The following is a 15,698-nucleotide window of genomic DNA, read 5'->3' as shown; positions in this document are numbered from 1 at the left end:
GTGGGGGAACTTGCACAATCGGTGGCTGACTAAATACTTTTTTGCCCCACTGTATATAGTGGAGTGGAGTGCAGTTGAAATAAAAAATGAATAATTATTGCACGACTGACTGAATCTCTCTGGGTATTCTGGCTTCTTCCCACAGTCCAAAGACTTACACCTAGTGGGGCTTGGTTATTGGTGATTCTAAACTGGCTGTAGGTGTGAAATTGAGCATGAATGCTTGTCTGTCTATCTGTGTTGACCCTGTGACAGGCTGGCACTCTGTCCAGGGTGTACCCCACCTCCACCCACCCTATGGTAGCAGGGATAGTCAACCACAATTCTTAATTGGATAAGTGGAAGAAAATGGGTAGAAAGATGAATGGGTCGGGTAGGTGAGGGAGTGTGTGACTGGAAACATAAAGAAGCAAGCAGGTTGCTGGCTATGTAGAGAAGCCAAACAGAGCACAGCGCAGAGAGTGGAGAACTAATCTGAGCAAATAAAGAGTGAAATGTGGTGCAGAACAGCCAAATTGGATTGGTTTTGGAGTTGAACGTCAATGCTGAGGAAGGCTGCACACTAGGATGGGTGGTGTTGTAGATTGAACAAGGCTCTCGGATAACATAATAAACACTCACTGATCGACTTTTACAGCAATTAATTTATTTAAATGCATTTCTTATTTTATTGTGGCCAACTGTGTGGTGTATAGTAAGTTACAGGCAATGACCTGCTTCACTTTCAACAGTATACTCTCACTGGTAATTTGCCTAAAGGTTTTATCATGGATCCTTCTCTGTTTGCATCACCAGTAGTTATTATATCAGTAATTCCTTGGAGTTGCTAAATATCATTCACGTTCTATGGACTCTCTAGTTATTGTTGTATGTTGTTCCTTTGTGGATTCTTAAACATACTTCAACTTTATGATCAGTAATGAAATAATATGAAATCACACAAACTCTTTGTAAATCTAATAAAACCCCCAAAAGTTCTTGTTTGAAGTACTTATTTCGTAAAGTCATAGTTACAGCTAGAAGACTGGTACTGTTGCAGTGATTCTGGGGGTTTAGAACGTTGGTAGTTGTAGTGTTAGAAACAAATAAACCTGCATTAGTAGCTTTTGACTTCTTTATTGTGAATTTCACTTTTGATATTAGTATGAATACATGTCTTGACAGTTCAGTGTGGTAAACAGCTCTAATCCAATTCAAAGTTCCTACAAAGTTCATCCAGCCTGCTCTTAGTTTACTTTCAACAAAACTTTCAAGGTTGTTGACTTCAGGGAGTATAAAGCAAAAAAGAAACCCTCTTCTGACACTGACAACACTCCATCTCCGTTAATGAAATCACTGAGTCTTGTCCAAGTGTGTGCTGTACTTGGAGAGAGGCCATGAACATCACTTTTGTCTGCGTCGCTCTGACTCTTCTCCATTTTTTTCAGTTACCTCAGCTCTCCGTCATCTCTAGCTCTATTCTTCATCACACTGAGTGTGCCAGAGCCGTGTGCTTTAACTTAATGGGAATTTTTGAAGCTGTAGTTTTTAGTGTAATTGTACTGGATTAGATGATTTAGATGCATTTTGGTGCACATTTTTCATTTGACGATTCTCTGTATAGCATGTCCTCACATACGAGCACAAATTATTTTTTGACTGCTTGGGGAGGCGGATGAGTATGAAGCGGGGGGGCAGCAGTGATCATTTTATCTTCATTTTTTGGAATTTTTGTAAGCCAGCCTTATTAATAAAAATTAAATTAAATTAACTGCCCAGTCTTAACATGAAAGTGGCTTTTTCAGAGCTTTTCATAAGAGCTGCAGGCTAAAATAAGGCAGGGTGGATAGACTGAACAATAGTAGTACAGTTTTCAGCAGGAAGACCAAAATAGTGTACTAAAAAGAGCCTATGAGCTGAGGGCAGCTGTACAGTCAGGGGATAATTCAGCACTGGTTTGTCACTACTTTTAGTCAACATAGGACAAAGCAACCTTTGCTTTCAAAAGACGTGTTTTGACCAGTTTTTGCCTAAAAGGTCTGTATGGAGCCACAAAAGATATTTGGACCTTAAAGTGAAGGCAATAAAGCCTAGTCTCCTTTCCACATTACTAACAAGCACAAATAAAACCCTTTACAACATGTAAACATTCTACAGTAGTATTATTTGATATTTAACTGGTATTTATCTAATATTTAACTTTCTAGTTTCCCTATATTAATACCATATTTTTGTTGGATTTATTATGTTACAGGACAAAAACAATGAATATGTAGGCCTACAAAAATAGCCTGCTTTGATAATAAATAAAGCACATGCAGTATCTCACTAAAGTGAGTACACCCCTCACATTTATTTAAATATTTTGTTATATATATCTTTTCGTGGGAGAACAGTAAAGACATGACACATTGATACAATGTAAAGTAGTCAGTGTACAAGTCAGTGTACAGCTTGTACAACAGTGTAAATTTGCTGTCACCGTGCCTATTATGTGACTTTTGGGATTAATACATCTAAATAACTGAACAAAACAAAGCAGTTCTTATCATCCTTAATGTGGACATCTTAAACTGAAATATCAAAGTTATGGATGAATTTTGTTGCACCTATTTTTTGGCTTGCCAGGAGATCTTTATGTATTTTTACAGTCTGTAATTTGCCAGAAGCACCGCGTACTGGAAATCCAATCCAATCCAAAAGAGACAGTATGAACAGTGTGACAGGTAAAGACTCGCCTACAAAGATATAACTTAGCAGATACTGAAGGAGAGATGAGTAGATCTCTAAGTATTTCTCTTGGCATAAACATCAACTGAAATGAGCTGATACTGTCAGACAGCAAGGAGTAAGTTCATTTCAACAACCTTAAAATAACAATAAAAGGATGTGTGGAATGTATGCATCTACATTCTATTATTAAAATAAAATGTGAAATAGCAAACATACATTTTTTTAAACTTTAAAAATTTTTCACCATTACATTCAAAAGTATGTACTTATTCTTATCTACATTTAATGAGTCTTATTAATGTTACACAGCTCCAGCCTTTTGTTTCCCTTCTTCTCACCTTTCGACTTTCAAGATAACTTTCATAACTTTTCCTTCTCTTACACTTTTTCTCTTTCCCTCCTCTTCCCTCCCTCCTGCTGGATGTATTCACTAATGGCATGCCAGCATGATCGTCCTTGGGAGACGAGCCTTTTATTCCAGTAAGCCTTTTTCATTTCATTAGGCCTGGATTTATAGTGGTGCACACTTACGCTCACACTCTCGCACACACGCACAGAGGGTATATTTATAGAAGGCGATGGCACCATAAAAGCGTCCATCGGTTTCCAGGGGGAAGCCTAATGTCTGTGACACCACTTTTATTTATGCAGACAGGAGCTGTAGGGAAGACTATCAATGAGAGAGACACACACACACACACACACACACACACACACACACACACACACACACACACACACTCTAATGACATGTGTGTATGGAATAGATCTGGAAACAGTCACATTTAAAAAATTAAAAATCATACATGTGTGTATATAAAATATATATTTAAGGTATAGACAAACAGGTATTCAATGAAAATCAGATATTCCACGTGTGTGCACCCCCGTCTCTGCTGCACATCTGGGTCTTCCTGCATATGTGACCTTGTAGCGTTACCCCCATTAGTTCAGTAGGGTCCATTAGCACTAATTGAATTAAGGTAAGTTCCAGGATCACTAAGACAGAATCTAAATGAACTGTCTATGCAGTGTAGCTTTATTCTGTTTCTCTTTCTTTCTCTCTCTCTCTCACACACACACAGCCTTCAAAATACAATTTTTCTTTATCCTGAAGCACACACGACTGCAGTGCAAAGTGTCACTTAGTTACCAGGTTCACCAGATTTCAACATGAATCCTCATATCTTTTACAAGTTACATGTAGTATTAGGCCATATTTTTCATGCTGAAATATTCAGATTTAAGCATCAGCGGTAATCAAGTTTTAAAAATCTATTAATCTTCTCAGTGGAGACGGATATACTACATGCTATAAGGCTATAGGACAATTTAATCCATTTAACTCTATGTTGCTCTATGTTTACTACACCACTCGTCAGCAGTGAAGCAGGTACTTTCAGCTACATCAGCATTTAGTAGGGTTTTAGCATGTGTGCCACCAGAATCAGAATCAGAATCAGAATGGGGTTTATTGCCAAATGTTGAGCAGGTTTACAACATTAGGAAATTGCTGCGCACCACACGCTAAAACCGTAATAAAGGCAAACATGCATTTATTACGGCATGTTTGCCTCTTTCTTTCATTCTTTAGTTTGTGAAATAAAACGAACAAAAGCTGAAACAGAAAGAAACAGAAAGACTCCTTTGCCTCTTGCTATATTACATCACTTTTACTGCTTGTTAGGAAGCTTTTATTGTACCCCTGTTAACATAACTGTTTCTTTCAACTCAGTTGCTGTTATCTTCACATTACCAGTGTCTCATTAGCTCCATTTTTAATGTACGAGGATGCACCCACAGAAAAACATGGAGCAAGACACTAGCCCATGACAGTAGCATGCTATGCAGTAATGACTGTCACATCGCGCTGCAATTAAACACATGTAAATAAACTGGGGGAATAACATAAATGCACTTTTTGCCTTTCCTTTTGTCTATTCTGGTCCCACAGTAATTTATCATCTTAATAATAAATACCAATTCAGTAAATTTACAAACTGTATTTGAATGCAACATTCTAGCAAAGCAACCCTGAAGTCAAGTCTCGAGGTGCCTTGACGTAAATGCAGCTTATTAATTTCAAGCTATAATTATTGGACTGAAATAAAGGCAGTTCACTGGATCTCTAGCATGCTGCTCATTAATTGCACAACCCTATACTATTTATCACCTGGATGGAAACAATATAACACTTTTCTGGCTTGCATCAGCTTCAGGAAGTCTTGGTGCCACTTTCATTTTCTCCAGTCTTGGGTAAAACACTCAAGACTAAAGGAGAATGTTTGTTTATTGGATCGTTGACTTCAACGGTTGGAAAATTTGGCCTGAAAATGTCATACCAGTAATGAAAAGGCAACTGATTATATTACAACTTCATTCCTTCCACAGTTCTCTTATCATGGGACAAATGACACAAAATGGTACTAGTCTTACCTTTTTCTTGTCCAGTTCAGCTTCTACAGTCTAGTTAATGACTGCCTAAAGGGCAATTCCTAATCGTCAACAGTCTCATAGACATTCTTTTGGCGAGAAACTACAATCAAAACCGTCTGATATCAAACACAACGCTGCTCTAATCTGAACCTGACATCCAGCCGCAGTGCCATCGTTAGTGTGATGGTAACTCTCTTCTTTGTTATTATGTCTCCACTGACGCATGTGACATCGTCAGGTCAAACTAAAATGACCAAATTTTCTTCTTTATCCAGCTTACTGTTATTTTCAAAAAGTAGTCATTACATAACTTAACTAGGAGAGACTGAGCTTTTATACAATTAAAATATCCCTTAAATCAGGAGTGGGGAACTCCAGGCCTCAAGGGCCAGTGTCCTGCAGGTTTTAGAGCTCACCCTGGGTCAACACACCTGAATCAAATGATTAGTTCATTACCAGGCCTCTGGAGAACTTCAAGACATGTTGAGGAGGTTACTTAGCCATTTAAATCAGCTGTGTTGGATCAAGGACACATCTAAAACCTGCAGGACACCGGCCCTCGAGGCCTGGAGTTGCCTCACCCCTGCCTTATATTGACAGCATAAAAGTTACACTGCAAGACAGTTTCAGGAATACTAAAAACCTCCAATGGTCTTCAGGATTTTAAGGGTCAATTGTGATCTTAATAAACTGCATACTGTGTGAAATTCTAAAAGAAAAAAAACTGCAATTACATCCACCAAACTCTTGAATGAACAGCTTTGCTTTAGGGCTAATTGTATGCTTGGTTTCATACATGAAGCAAACGTGACCTAGATATTACACTATTTGACTTCAGGGAGTGCTAAACCAGTCCAACTGCTCAAATGCTGCTGCTTAGTTCTCAAATGGAGCTACCCTTGCTCAGCAAATTTGCCCCTATCACCATCCATGTGTACACACCACACTGGATTTTCCACTGCTTTGAAATACTTGAAAACTGTTTGCTCCCTTTGAGGCTTTCTGCAATATTTTAATGTACAGTCAGATTTATTTAGAAAATGACACATAAAACAAAATAAGCTAGAAGTTCCTAGGAGTCTGGGGGCTATCAGTACAGCTGTATTTTGTCCAGTCAGCTAATGCAGAGAGATGAAACGGTTTTTATTAACTTGGTTGGGGTAATAAACCAGCAATTAAAATGAAGTGAAACAATTAAACCGTCAAAAACGTATTCTCTTGATGAAAACTGTTAATTTGATGACAATGCTGCACAAGGGATCATCCTCATTTATTAACAATACAGCCTTTTTTACATTTTTGAAACAATTTAAACGCAACTGTTAATCAACATTGTCGAAAACGTTGTAGAGTGTGTCGTTCAGTAAACAGAAAGGGACAAGAGACACTAACCTCGATGACACGTGAATCGAAATCCTCGTAGGTTTCTGTGGACAGAGGAAAGAAAGACAAAGAAAGAAAGAAGTTCAGATAACAAAGCTTTAACACGCAAATGCATTTAAGCGCACACATCCGTACACACATACACTATAAACCGATTAACCAGGCGAGCGTAACAAATACCCAGAAGCCCTTGCAGCAGCGTAACGGGTCTGCACTTTTCATTGTCAGTGACCTTTGAAGGATGTTACTCTCCCAAATGCACCCCGTTCACTTCTAACCAATTAACAACAAACAAAGGAGAGCTGACTCAAAGGCTCCAAGGGGAGGACACACACACGCACACACACCCCCACCACAGCTGGTATATTGACCCAACATCTGTAGGAGACCAAAGCTGATCAGAGAGAAGTAATCAATTTCCAGCTCCCTTCACATCATATTCACCAAACCCCGAGTGTATCCTTGGAAGCGCGAGAACAACAATGTCAGGACAGCGCGTGAAAGAAGGTGTTCGGGCATGCAGGGGGGAAGGTGTGTATGTCAAGGTGTGAGAGGGCTTGTTAGCATAGAGGCAAGTGCAAAGGGAAGAGAGATATAAAACTAAGGAGGATGTGAACCAAGCAGAATCTTGTTCCCTCATCCTTTGTGGTTCGAGGTAAACAAGCTTAACTCCAGCAAAGACTAATGTTTAAAGATATAATGAGGCTGGGAACAGGAGGCTAGCTGCTTCATCAGTGAATCAGCCGGAATTAGCCAACAGTGTTCCTCAGAGTTTCAGATGAAGAGTTGACTGGGCAGGAGCCCAACACTACGGGCTTCAGAGCAAAGCTCTCTATATGCACCGGCATTTGGCCAAACAGCTGGTTACATTATCATATTAAGTTTTTACTCTAAAAATAGTTTTTGATCATTGGACTATGATGCATGACACATGTACATCGTATGGCCAGTGAAAAAGATTCATTTTCCAATGATTTTGGATTTTTTGTTAATCACTCGTGAAGCAAATAAAATCAGATGATCACAGACACAGGATAAGATACAAACTTAAGACATTCATACAAAAGATATAAATGTATTTGTTTTCCCACCTTTCATCAGCGGTTTACTTTTTGAATTATCCTGTCACTGAGTTCTTTGGTTTAAAAATCTCCACAAAATTAGTTTATTTCTATTAAATAAGAGTGCATTTATGTTTCTAGCAAGAATACATCAACAGTCACTGTGGAATATATTGACCAAACTTTGTGTGAAAGATTTTAAATTACCTTTCATAAGTTTTAATTGATCATTAGTTGTCAATAATTAAAGTCTTATGGGCTCCACTGTAAAAGGGGTTGGAGATGGATTTTAAACCCACTAAATGATCAGCAAAAGCAAATTTGTTTCAAGAACAATCACAATAGGATGTTTTAAAGCTATCGGCAATTCATGACACTCATTATGCGATTTCTTTCTAGTAGGATAACTTCGAAGTCGGTACCAAGTCTACATAAAAATAATGTAAATGTGACAATAATCACTTTTCCTTTAGTTCAAAAAGCACCAGAGAGGCAACTGATTCGGGAGATAATGTGCAACAACAAAAACAACAGAATCCTAGGCAAAAATGTGTCAGGAGACTGACATCTGGATCTGTAAAAAGAATTAAAAATAACAAGTTTCATATACAAACTTTATACCAAGAAAATGTGATGAAAATACTGATGCTTGTGTTAGCATTCTGAACAAGCTACATACAGTTACAGTCTGTTACATTTTGCTTCACAGAGACTTTATCCTTGTCCCAACCAATTATAAGGACCTATCATTGCTGTCATGGTCCACATGACTGTGATTTGTAGTCACATTTCTGGGAAGTGGCACATCAGGTTACAGGTTACAGCTGTGGTGTGCTGTAAATTGAGTTTTAAGGCTGTGGTTATAAGACATTCCATTCAAGGTGTGATGGACCAACAGCCCTGCATGGTTCATTGCAAAGTAACAGTGTGGTCATTTGGGTTTCTTGTACAGGAACAGGGGGGAAAAAGGCAAACAGCGTGGGAGGAACGAGAAGCCGAGAGGGTGATGGAAAAGGAAATGGAAGAGAGAAAATAATGAATTGAGAAATGACTGGAAGAGATGAGGAATGGGAATAGGAAAAGAAATCTGGGGTAAAAAGACAAAGAGTGAACAGGAAAGCCACAGAGAGCAAAAAAGAGAGGGATGTCTTTCTAAATTAGGAAAGTGTCCCATTTGACACTTTTGTCAAATTCTCATTTTCATCTCTAGCAGTGAGCCCCCATGCTGACCTCCTTCTGCTCTCTCTCTATCGCACACATACACACCCAGCATGCCTCTTATTACACTTGTATTGCTTCATTCACCTCATCTCTCTCCATCACTATAGTCATCATTACATCTCGCTGTGTCTTTCAGTGTATATCTAAGTGAGGTGCCCCTCTGAGACCTGCTGTGTCATGATCTAGACTCCTGTTACTCCATGAGAGTGAGGTGGAGATGTCTGCACTGTGACGGTCAGCTCAAGCTGGTTGTATTTTGTTCTGTTACTTTTCTGGATTCACTAAAGACTGTTGTAAATACAACAAGGAGCAAATTGAAGGACACTGTTACCTAAACCAAGTAGGTCATGTTTTTGAAAGCATTTACGGCTCATTTTACTTGTAAACGCAGTAGTTCGAAAGGTTCTGATAAAACTTTGAATGGGTGTAGAGCAATGAGTGGGGTCATGTTAAAAATCCATTAAAATTTGGCTTGCATCCACCACGGTCTACAACTTAATGATTTAGAGTTGAAAATTGACAAAAAGCCTTAAAACTATACCTACATAATTAACTACATTACTGTGGGACGATTTCAAATATCATTGACCTCTGACCTCTCCTTTGCTGTCAACAGATTGACCTGAGAGTCAAAGTGATAAATAGCTCTATATAGCATTATTAAGATGACAAAAGGTTTTTTGGTTGAAATACTTTTTGAGTATAGTTGATTAATTTTAACAGTGTAACGGTATAACAGCAAGACTTTGTGAGCATTTAGGTATGATTTACCTCCATTGGGTCCAGGGTCAGGCGGCCCCAGGCTGATTCCCCCCCAGGAGTTTCCTGTCCAGCCTCTCTCCCTCTTCACCTTCATCTTCCTCCTTCTGTCCCACTCGTCCCTCTGACGCACTGCAGAAAAACACAACAGATGAATTTTTGCAGAGGTCACAGCTGACTACAAGGAGCACAACACGATAAACATCAAAGGTGCTATCTGTCAATGTCAAATTAACTGTGTAATTACTATTAACAAATGAGATCACAGTGGAGACAAATTAGCGGCTTCTATGTCCCAACAGTGGCGCTTCTGTTTTTCAAGATTAAGACCTCATTTACCCCCACCGCTCCTTCTTGGTGGCTCGTGAAAAGTTAATTTATTTTTCCAGAAAAATGATTTTTCTTTGGCTTTTCTAACGCTCAGAAGCGGAATATAAGCTGACAACTGATGGACAGCTGTGATATTGGATAACATAGCTGGCAAAATGTCAGTGCATTCATAAAGTTGCACAGGTTTGTGATCATTTTGTGCTTCTGCGCAGATAACGGTGACATGTGATGGGATATTTGTGTGTCTTCACCTAGTTCAGCTTGAACCTCCTGCTGCTCAGCTTCGCCTCTTCGACTCATGCTCTGCAAAGCGCCATCCTTGAACACTGGACTGTTGAGTCCAGGCCACAGAAAACCGCCACGACCTGGAGGTTAAAAAGAGAAAAAAAGGAAATCAATTACAGGAATAAAGAATGAGAGGAAGAGAAATTAGTACTAATTATTTTGCAAACATTTGTATTTTCTTTGTATATATGGATCTAAGGCCATGATACTTGCAGTGTGTGGATGCAAACAGCTGTTGACAGCTGTGGACACCGAGTGAAAATAGTTGTTCCCATTATCTTCCATACCTGAGAGAGCTCTGTGGGATTCCAAAATGATGGATGCTCTCTTGCAGAGCATTAATAATTTAACACTAAGTAATGAATATTCTAGTTTGTCATCCTCATCAGCTGCTTCTTAGCTTCAGCGTGAGTGTCAGTGTGTGATTGGCAGCGCTTGTGTTAACAGCTGAGCAGGAGAAATTTATGCACTTCAGAACAAAGGAAATCATTTAGACAATTCAATTGTATTATTTAAAGAGAAAATTATAGGAATTAGATTTTCTGTGTTTTACCAGCTTTACTCTTCTGTCAAGAAGTGAATTAAAGAAAGGCACGCAGTGGAAGTCTCACCCTCTCCAATGGTCTGTCCTCGGTTCAGATCTCTCCTTAGTTTGCGTTTGGTACGCTTCCCTCGACCCTTTCTTGCTCCAGCACCGGACTCAGCCAACACACCTCTCCATAGCTCTTCAGCCGTTACTGTAAACACACACACACACACACACACACACACTCACAGTTAAACACACACACATTAAACAAAAATGGTCATACCATGTTTGAGAATAAAGGTTATCCAAGGTTGTGGATGGTTATTGAGTTATGACTGACAAGCCGTTAGGCAGTGAAGAAGCGGTTTCACAGTCCAAGCCACACCTCTTGTCACATCCACCACATGGTGGTGAAAATCTAGAGACTTCAGAAACCAATGGTTAAAGTCCTGGTAGTTACAACCATCTTTCAGACTGTCTGTGATTTTACCTTTGTTTAGTTCTTGTCACTCTTATCAAGGTCTTTTCTCAACATCTTTTATGGTTCACATATTTAAAAGTTTTATTTTTCTTACATGAAAATGTAAAAAAGGCTTTAAATGTTTGTTTTCTACAGATTAGCTGTATGAAACTAGCCTTTTTCTCCAAATGCATTAAAGGTTTTAGAATTTCACTGTCAGTAAATGACAGATTTGTTTTTCTGATTACTTGAGACCTAAAACAATTCATACACAAGATAAAACTAAATGATTAGTATTTGACAGCTGATAAATCACTTAAATGACTTTTGATTAAAAAATGAAAATATTAAATACGTTTTCAAATGTGAGAATTCACTGCTTTTCTTGGTCTCACATTGGGGTAAATTTGTATTTGGGGCTTCCTGTAATTGTTGGACAGACAAAACAAGACGATAGTTATTTTCAGCACCTCACTGAGTGAGCTAATACCAGAGGACTGTTAGCAGTGACAACAATTTGAAACAGATTAAAATATAAGACACACCTGAAACAGTCTTATTAAAACAAGTGTCTCTTCTGCTAGCAGGAAAAATGCTGCCAGCAGAGTAGATTTAACTACTCATCTGCCACACCTTCACCTTGACTTTCGCTCAACTCACCAACTTAGGAGTCAAAAGATCATAAACATATCAGAATTTGGGTCCGTCCTCTCAGAGCTGACATCACACATTAAAAATTTTAAACAGTAATCTCACAATGTAAGATCTAACTAATGTAATGTGAGAATGCTTGGAGCCTTGCCCCTTTAAAAGCCACAAATAAGGATGTCCAGTAAGTGACATAAGGGAGCACCAGGGACCGTAACTAAAAGCCAATAAATTTGCAGTGGCTATACAGCAATCACTGTAAAGTGGTAATTCATCACCAAAGGCCCAAGTTAGGATCTGCAGTACATCCACTGATTCAGACATATCTGAAAATCAGTAAGCAACATGCACAATAAAAAGTTAAATAGCCCAATTAAATATTTATAAGCGAATACTTAAAGAGTCTTCCTGGAGAAATACAAGCCAGGGACAGAGTCAATGTAACGCGACAGGCTGTTTGACAGTGTGTTTTTCATGTAATCACAATTCAAACTGAAAGTGTGACGTGTTGACAGGCACAACATTTTCTTAATTACACGAGAAATGCTGAGGCATTGACTGTAAATGATTAAGACTGAAAAAAGGAGTAGTTATGAAGCGGGTGATGAAGCATGGCAGAGAAAGCAGGAGATAAAAAGAGATGTTTTGACAGCTTCATATATGCCCACTTCAAACACTGTCATCAGTCCTGACATGAATTCCAAACAAGCTCTGCTAACGTGCATTTACCAGTGAGAACATCCCTTTGAACATGGCCAGATGAATCCGGACACTATAATAATATGCACCCATTTAGAGCAGGGCGATATGACCAAAAATATTTATCACGATATACATTTGAAAATTTGCGATAATGATATAACTGACGATGTAATTGACACTAGACAAAATTAGAGATGGCACGATACCACTTTTTTATGTCCGATACCGATATCGATATCATAAAATGGATATCTGCCAATACCGATATGAATCCGATATAGTGTTTTTTTAAAATATCTTGCTGCATTTTGTATAAGTTCATACTCAAGTTTAAAACAACAACTACACTAAAGCTATTCTGTTATACCTGTATGCAAAAAAATATTTCATAGTTCAGCAATACTGATCAATCTAATAAACTTAAACCTACACCATCCTCCGATTCTGGTATTTTAAAGAGTACTTAGCGTAAATATTAAGCAACCTAACTAATAGGGTTCCAACTCCCAGCAACAACAAAAATAAATAAATAAAAACTAGGGAACCACCCCTCACGCGCCACCTCATGATGCTTAATCGACGTAATCAATCTTAATTTGATGCAGTGTGAAAAAAAATGCACAGAAATCAATTATTTTTCAATATATTAAAATATTAAATAGAATCAACATCTTTCTTCAACAAAATTGCAGACTGCACAGATGGTACCTTCCCAAAGGAAAAAGTACTATAGCTTACTAGAGTATATATATTAGACTTAATAGTTACTATATACAGTAATGGACTTCTATTCATTTTACATCAAATTAAAACTTTGGGTGTCAGATAATTATTTATTAAAAGCTAGACATTTTAAATGAGAATAAGAAAGAAAAGTATGTCTTTGTGCCCCCTTTTCCCTGTTTACGCCCTATCGGCCCCCCTGGCTAAACTTTGCTAGATCCGCCCCTGCACAGTTACCAGCCGTCAGCTAGAAAAAGATCCTCGAGTAGAAAGTAACATTAAATAAATTCTAACAACAGCTTATCAAGCTTAAACGTGCTGCTGTTGTTTATCCACTGGTTTCCTCTTTCTGGTGCAAAGTGGGCCAAAAACAAACATGAGGGACGGACTCGCGACAGAAAAGCCGATCAGCTGATCATTAAGCAGTTTCATGATTGAAGTAGCAGCAAGAAGAGGCAGTCGCTCCATATATCATTTGTTAAGCTTAACGCAGGAATTTTTTACAAACATTCAGAGATGGACATAAACACTTGCTTTACTTCTCTCGGGATAACTTTGTCGGAGATGAAATGCCGGGTTGCTAGCGAAGCTCCACATGCTATCCAGACCACCAACAGGTCCCGCATGCCACAGCCGCTCTATCACGTGATGCATACTGCTCCGACGTGCTAACGTTCTGAGGTGAGTACGGGGTGTTGCAAGTTTTGTGAGGTGCTTTTGTGATATTTAATGGATCGGATTACATTTTTTATTTTTCTCCGATATCCGATCCAGTAATTTAGGTCAGTATCGGACCGATACTGATACGTAATATCGGATCGGTCCATCTCTAGACAAAATACTTTACAACTCCACAATTTTATTAGGGCAAAAAAAACCAACAATGTATTTTCACTTAAACAAGCAGCTGTTTTTTTAATGTGCATTAAAGTTATATAAAAATTTAACAGTGCAAATGCAAATTCCTTGCTGACAGTTTAACCAAAAGGCATTTCCAGTGGAAATTGGCCGACATATCCTCAGCATAACCATGTATAATATCCACAAAACTGAAAAAGAGGTATACACACACAATACGGTAATATTATGTTGAAGCACAGTACGTATCACTCCGCGAGGCTCCTGCCTAATATAGCCGTAATGCTCCGACAAGCCATCAAGTGGTGCAGGTTCGTAGCTTAGCAAAGTCGTACTAAAACATTTGACAGATTTTCGAGCGCCGTGTACGACATAAAATCGTTTCGAGGTCAGTAAAGAAAACCAGAATTAATATATAAGGCACACGGGATTATAAGGGGCACTGTCGATTTTCAGAAAAATCAAAGGATTGGAAAATACGGCACACTTAAAATCAAACAACACAGTAATAACGATGGTCCGCTAGCATGCTCTACCAAAAATAGTGCTTTGTTGTGTATCTGACGGACGAAAGCTAAACTAGTTCCACACCACTGAAGCTGCAGCATTATTACAAACCCATTCTGGTTCATCCGCTTCATTTAACGATCCACTTTCGCTCTTCTCATTCGGCGTTGCAGCCATGTGCGTATGTAAACACAGGCACTGCGTATGCGCGTTTTACCCACATTCTATCGCGATATTTCATTTTCTTGTCGTTGCCCAACATTATACTGGTATTACCGTGAACGGTATGATATGGCCCAGCCCTACACCCATTAACATTTGGTTTCAAGAAATCACCTGTAACTGTCTCGATTGTTGTACAGGCTTTAAGCAAAGCCTGAAGAACGTCACTACTGAGATTTTCTCCCATTCAGACTGACCATGAGTAAGTGTTAATAATGTTAATATGTTCCACTGATCCAATTAATTCACAACACTTAAGGAAAATACATTTTATGAACTGTTGTGTTTTTCATTTTTGTTGTTTTGGGATTTGTTATACTTGTGCTTTGCTACTGTTTTCATTTTTGAAATGGAGTAGTTGATAAGTTTTGAAACTCAGGGCCATCCCTGTTATAACCCGTGTTATATAAGGAGACAACTTAAAACATTCTAAACAGCTATGCTTTTGCAAGTCATGCTATGGTGTACTTTTAATATTATAGTGGGAGGATGATGGCTGGAGAGAAGAGTTTTCAAAATCATAATTTCATAAACTTACGCTTGTTGAAGAAGCTGCCGTGTCTTGTTTGCTGCCATGTTGTTGGAGGGAGCGGTGAAAGTGCAGAGTGTCTTTGCAGAGACGCAGCTGAGGCTCGACTTGCCAAGAGAGACGCCTGTACAACTCCTCCTACAGCACGGAGAGATGCTGCACCTGTACACCAAAGACACCAAAGAAAAGGCAGATCTTATTAAAACTGCATTACTTGCATGATGACAACATGCAAAGATAAAGTCATGAAAGTATGTCCACTCAAGTCAACAGCTGGGCTAATAACCAAAGAGAATACGTTAAATGAGGATATATAAACCACCAAGTTGTTGT

At 38.7% G+C, this 15,698-nt stretch overlaps 1 protein-coding gene across 1 annotated transcript in view; it reads right to left on the bottom strand.

Annotated features, from left to right (window-relative positions):
- The window catches only part of mrps5 (mitochondrial ribosomal protein S5), a 32,037-nt gene that overhangs the window by 14,971 nt on the left and 1,368 nt on the right, over positions 1-15,698 (bottom strand). Inside the window, exons 2-6 of the mRNA XM_005733736.2 lie at positions 15,375-15,527; positions 10,799-10,924; positions 10,154-10,267; positions 9,585-9,704; positions 6,541-6,575 (exon numbers count right to left, since the gene is read on the bottom strand). Coding sequence (XP_005733793.1) covers positions 6,541-6,575; positions 9,585-9,704; positions 10,154-10,267; positions 10,799-10,924; positions 15,375-15,527 — 548 coding nt within the window. The remainder of the gene's footprint in view (positions 1-6,540; positions 6,576-9,584; positions 9,705-10,153; positions 10,268-10,798; positions 10,925-15,374; positions 15,528-15,698) is intronic.

The sequence above is a fragment of the Pundamilia nyererei genome, unplaced genomic scaffold (assembly GCF_000239375.1).
Source record: "Pundamilia nyererei isolate P.nyererei 1_Seehausen unplaced genomic scaffold, PunNye1.0 scaffold00054, whole genome shotgun sequence".
Lineage (NCBI taxonomy): Eukaryota > Metazoa > Chordata > Actinopteri > Cichliformes > Cichlidae > Pundamilia > Pundamilia nyererei.
Note: the sequence above shows the minus strand (reverse complement) of the source record. Positions and strands in the feature narration are given on the sequence as shown.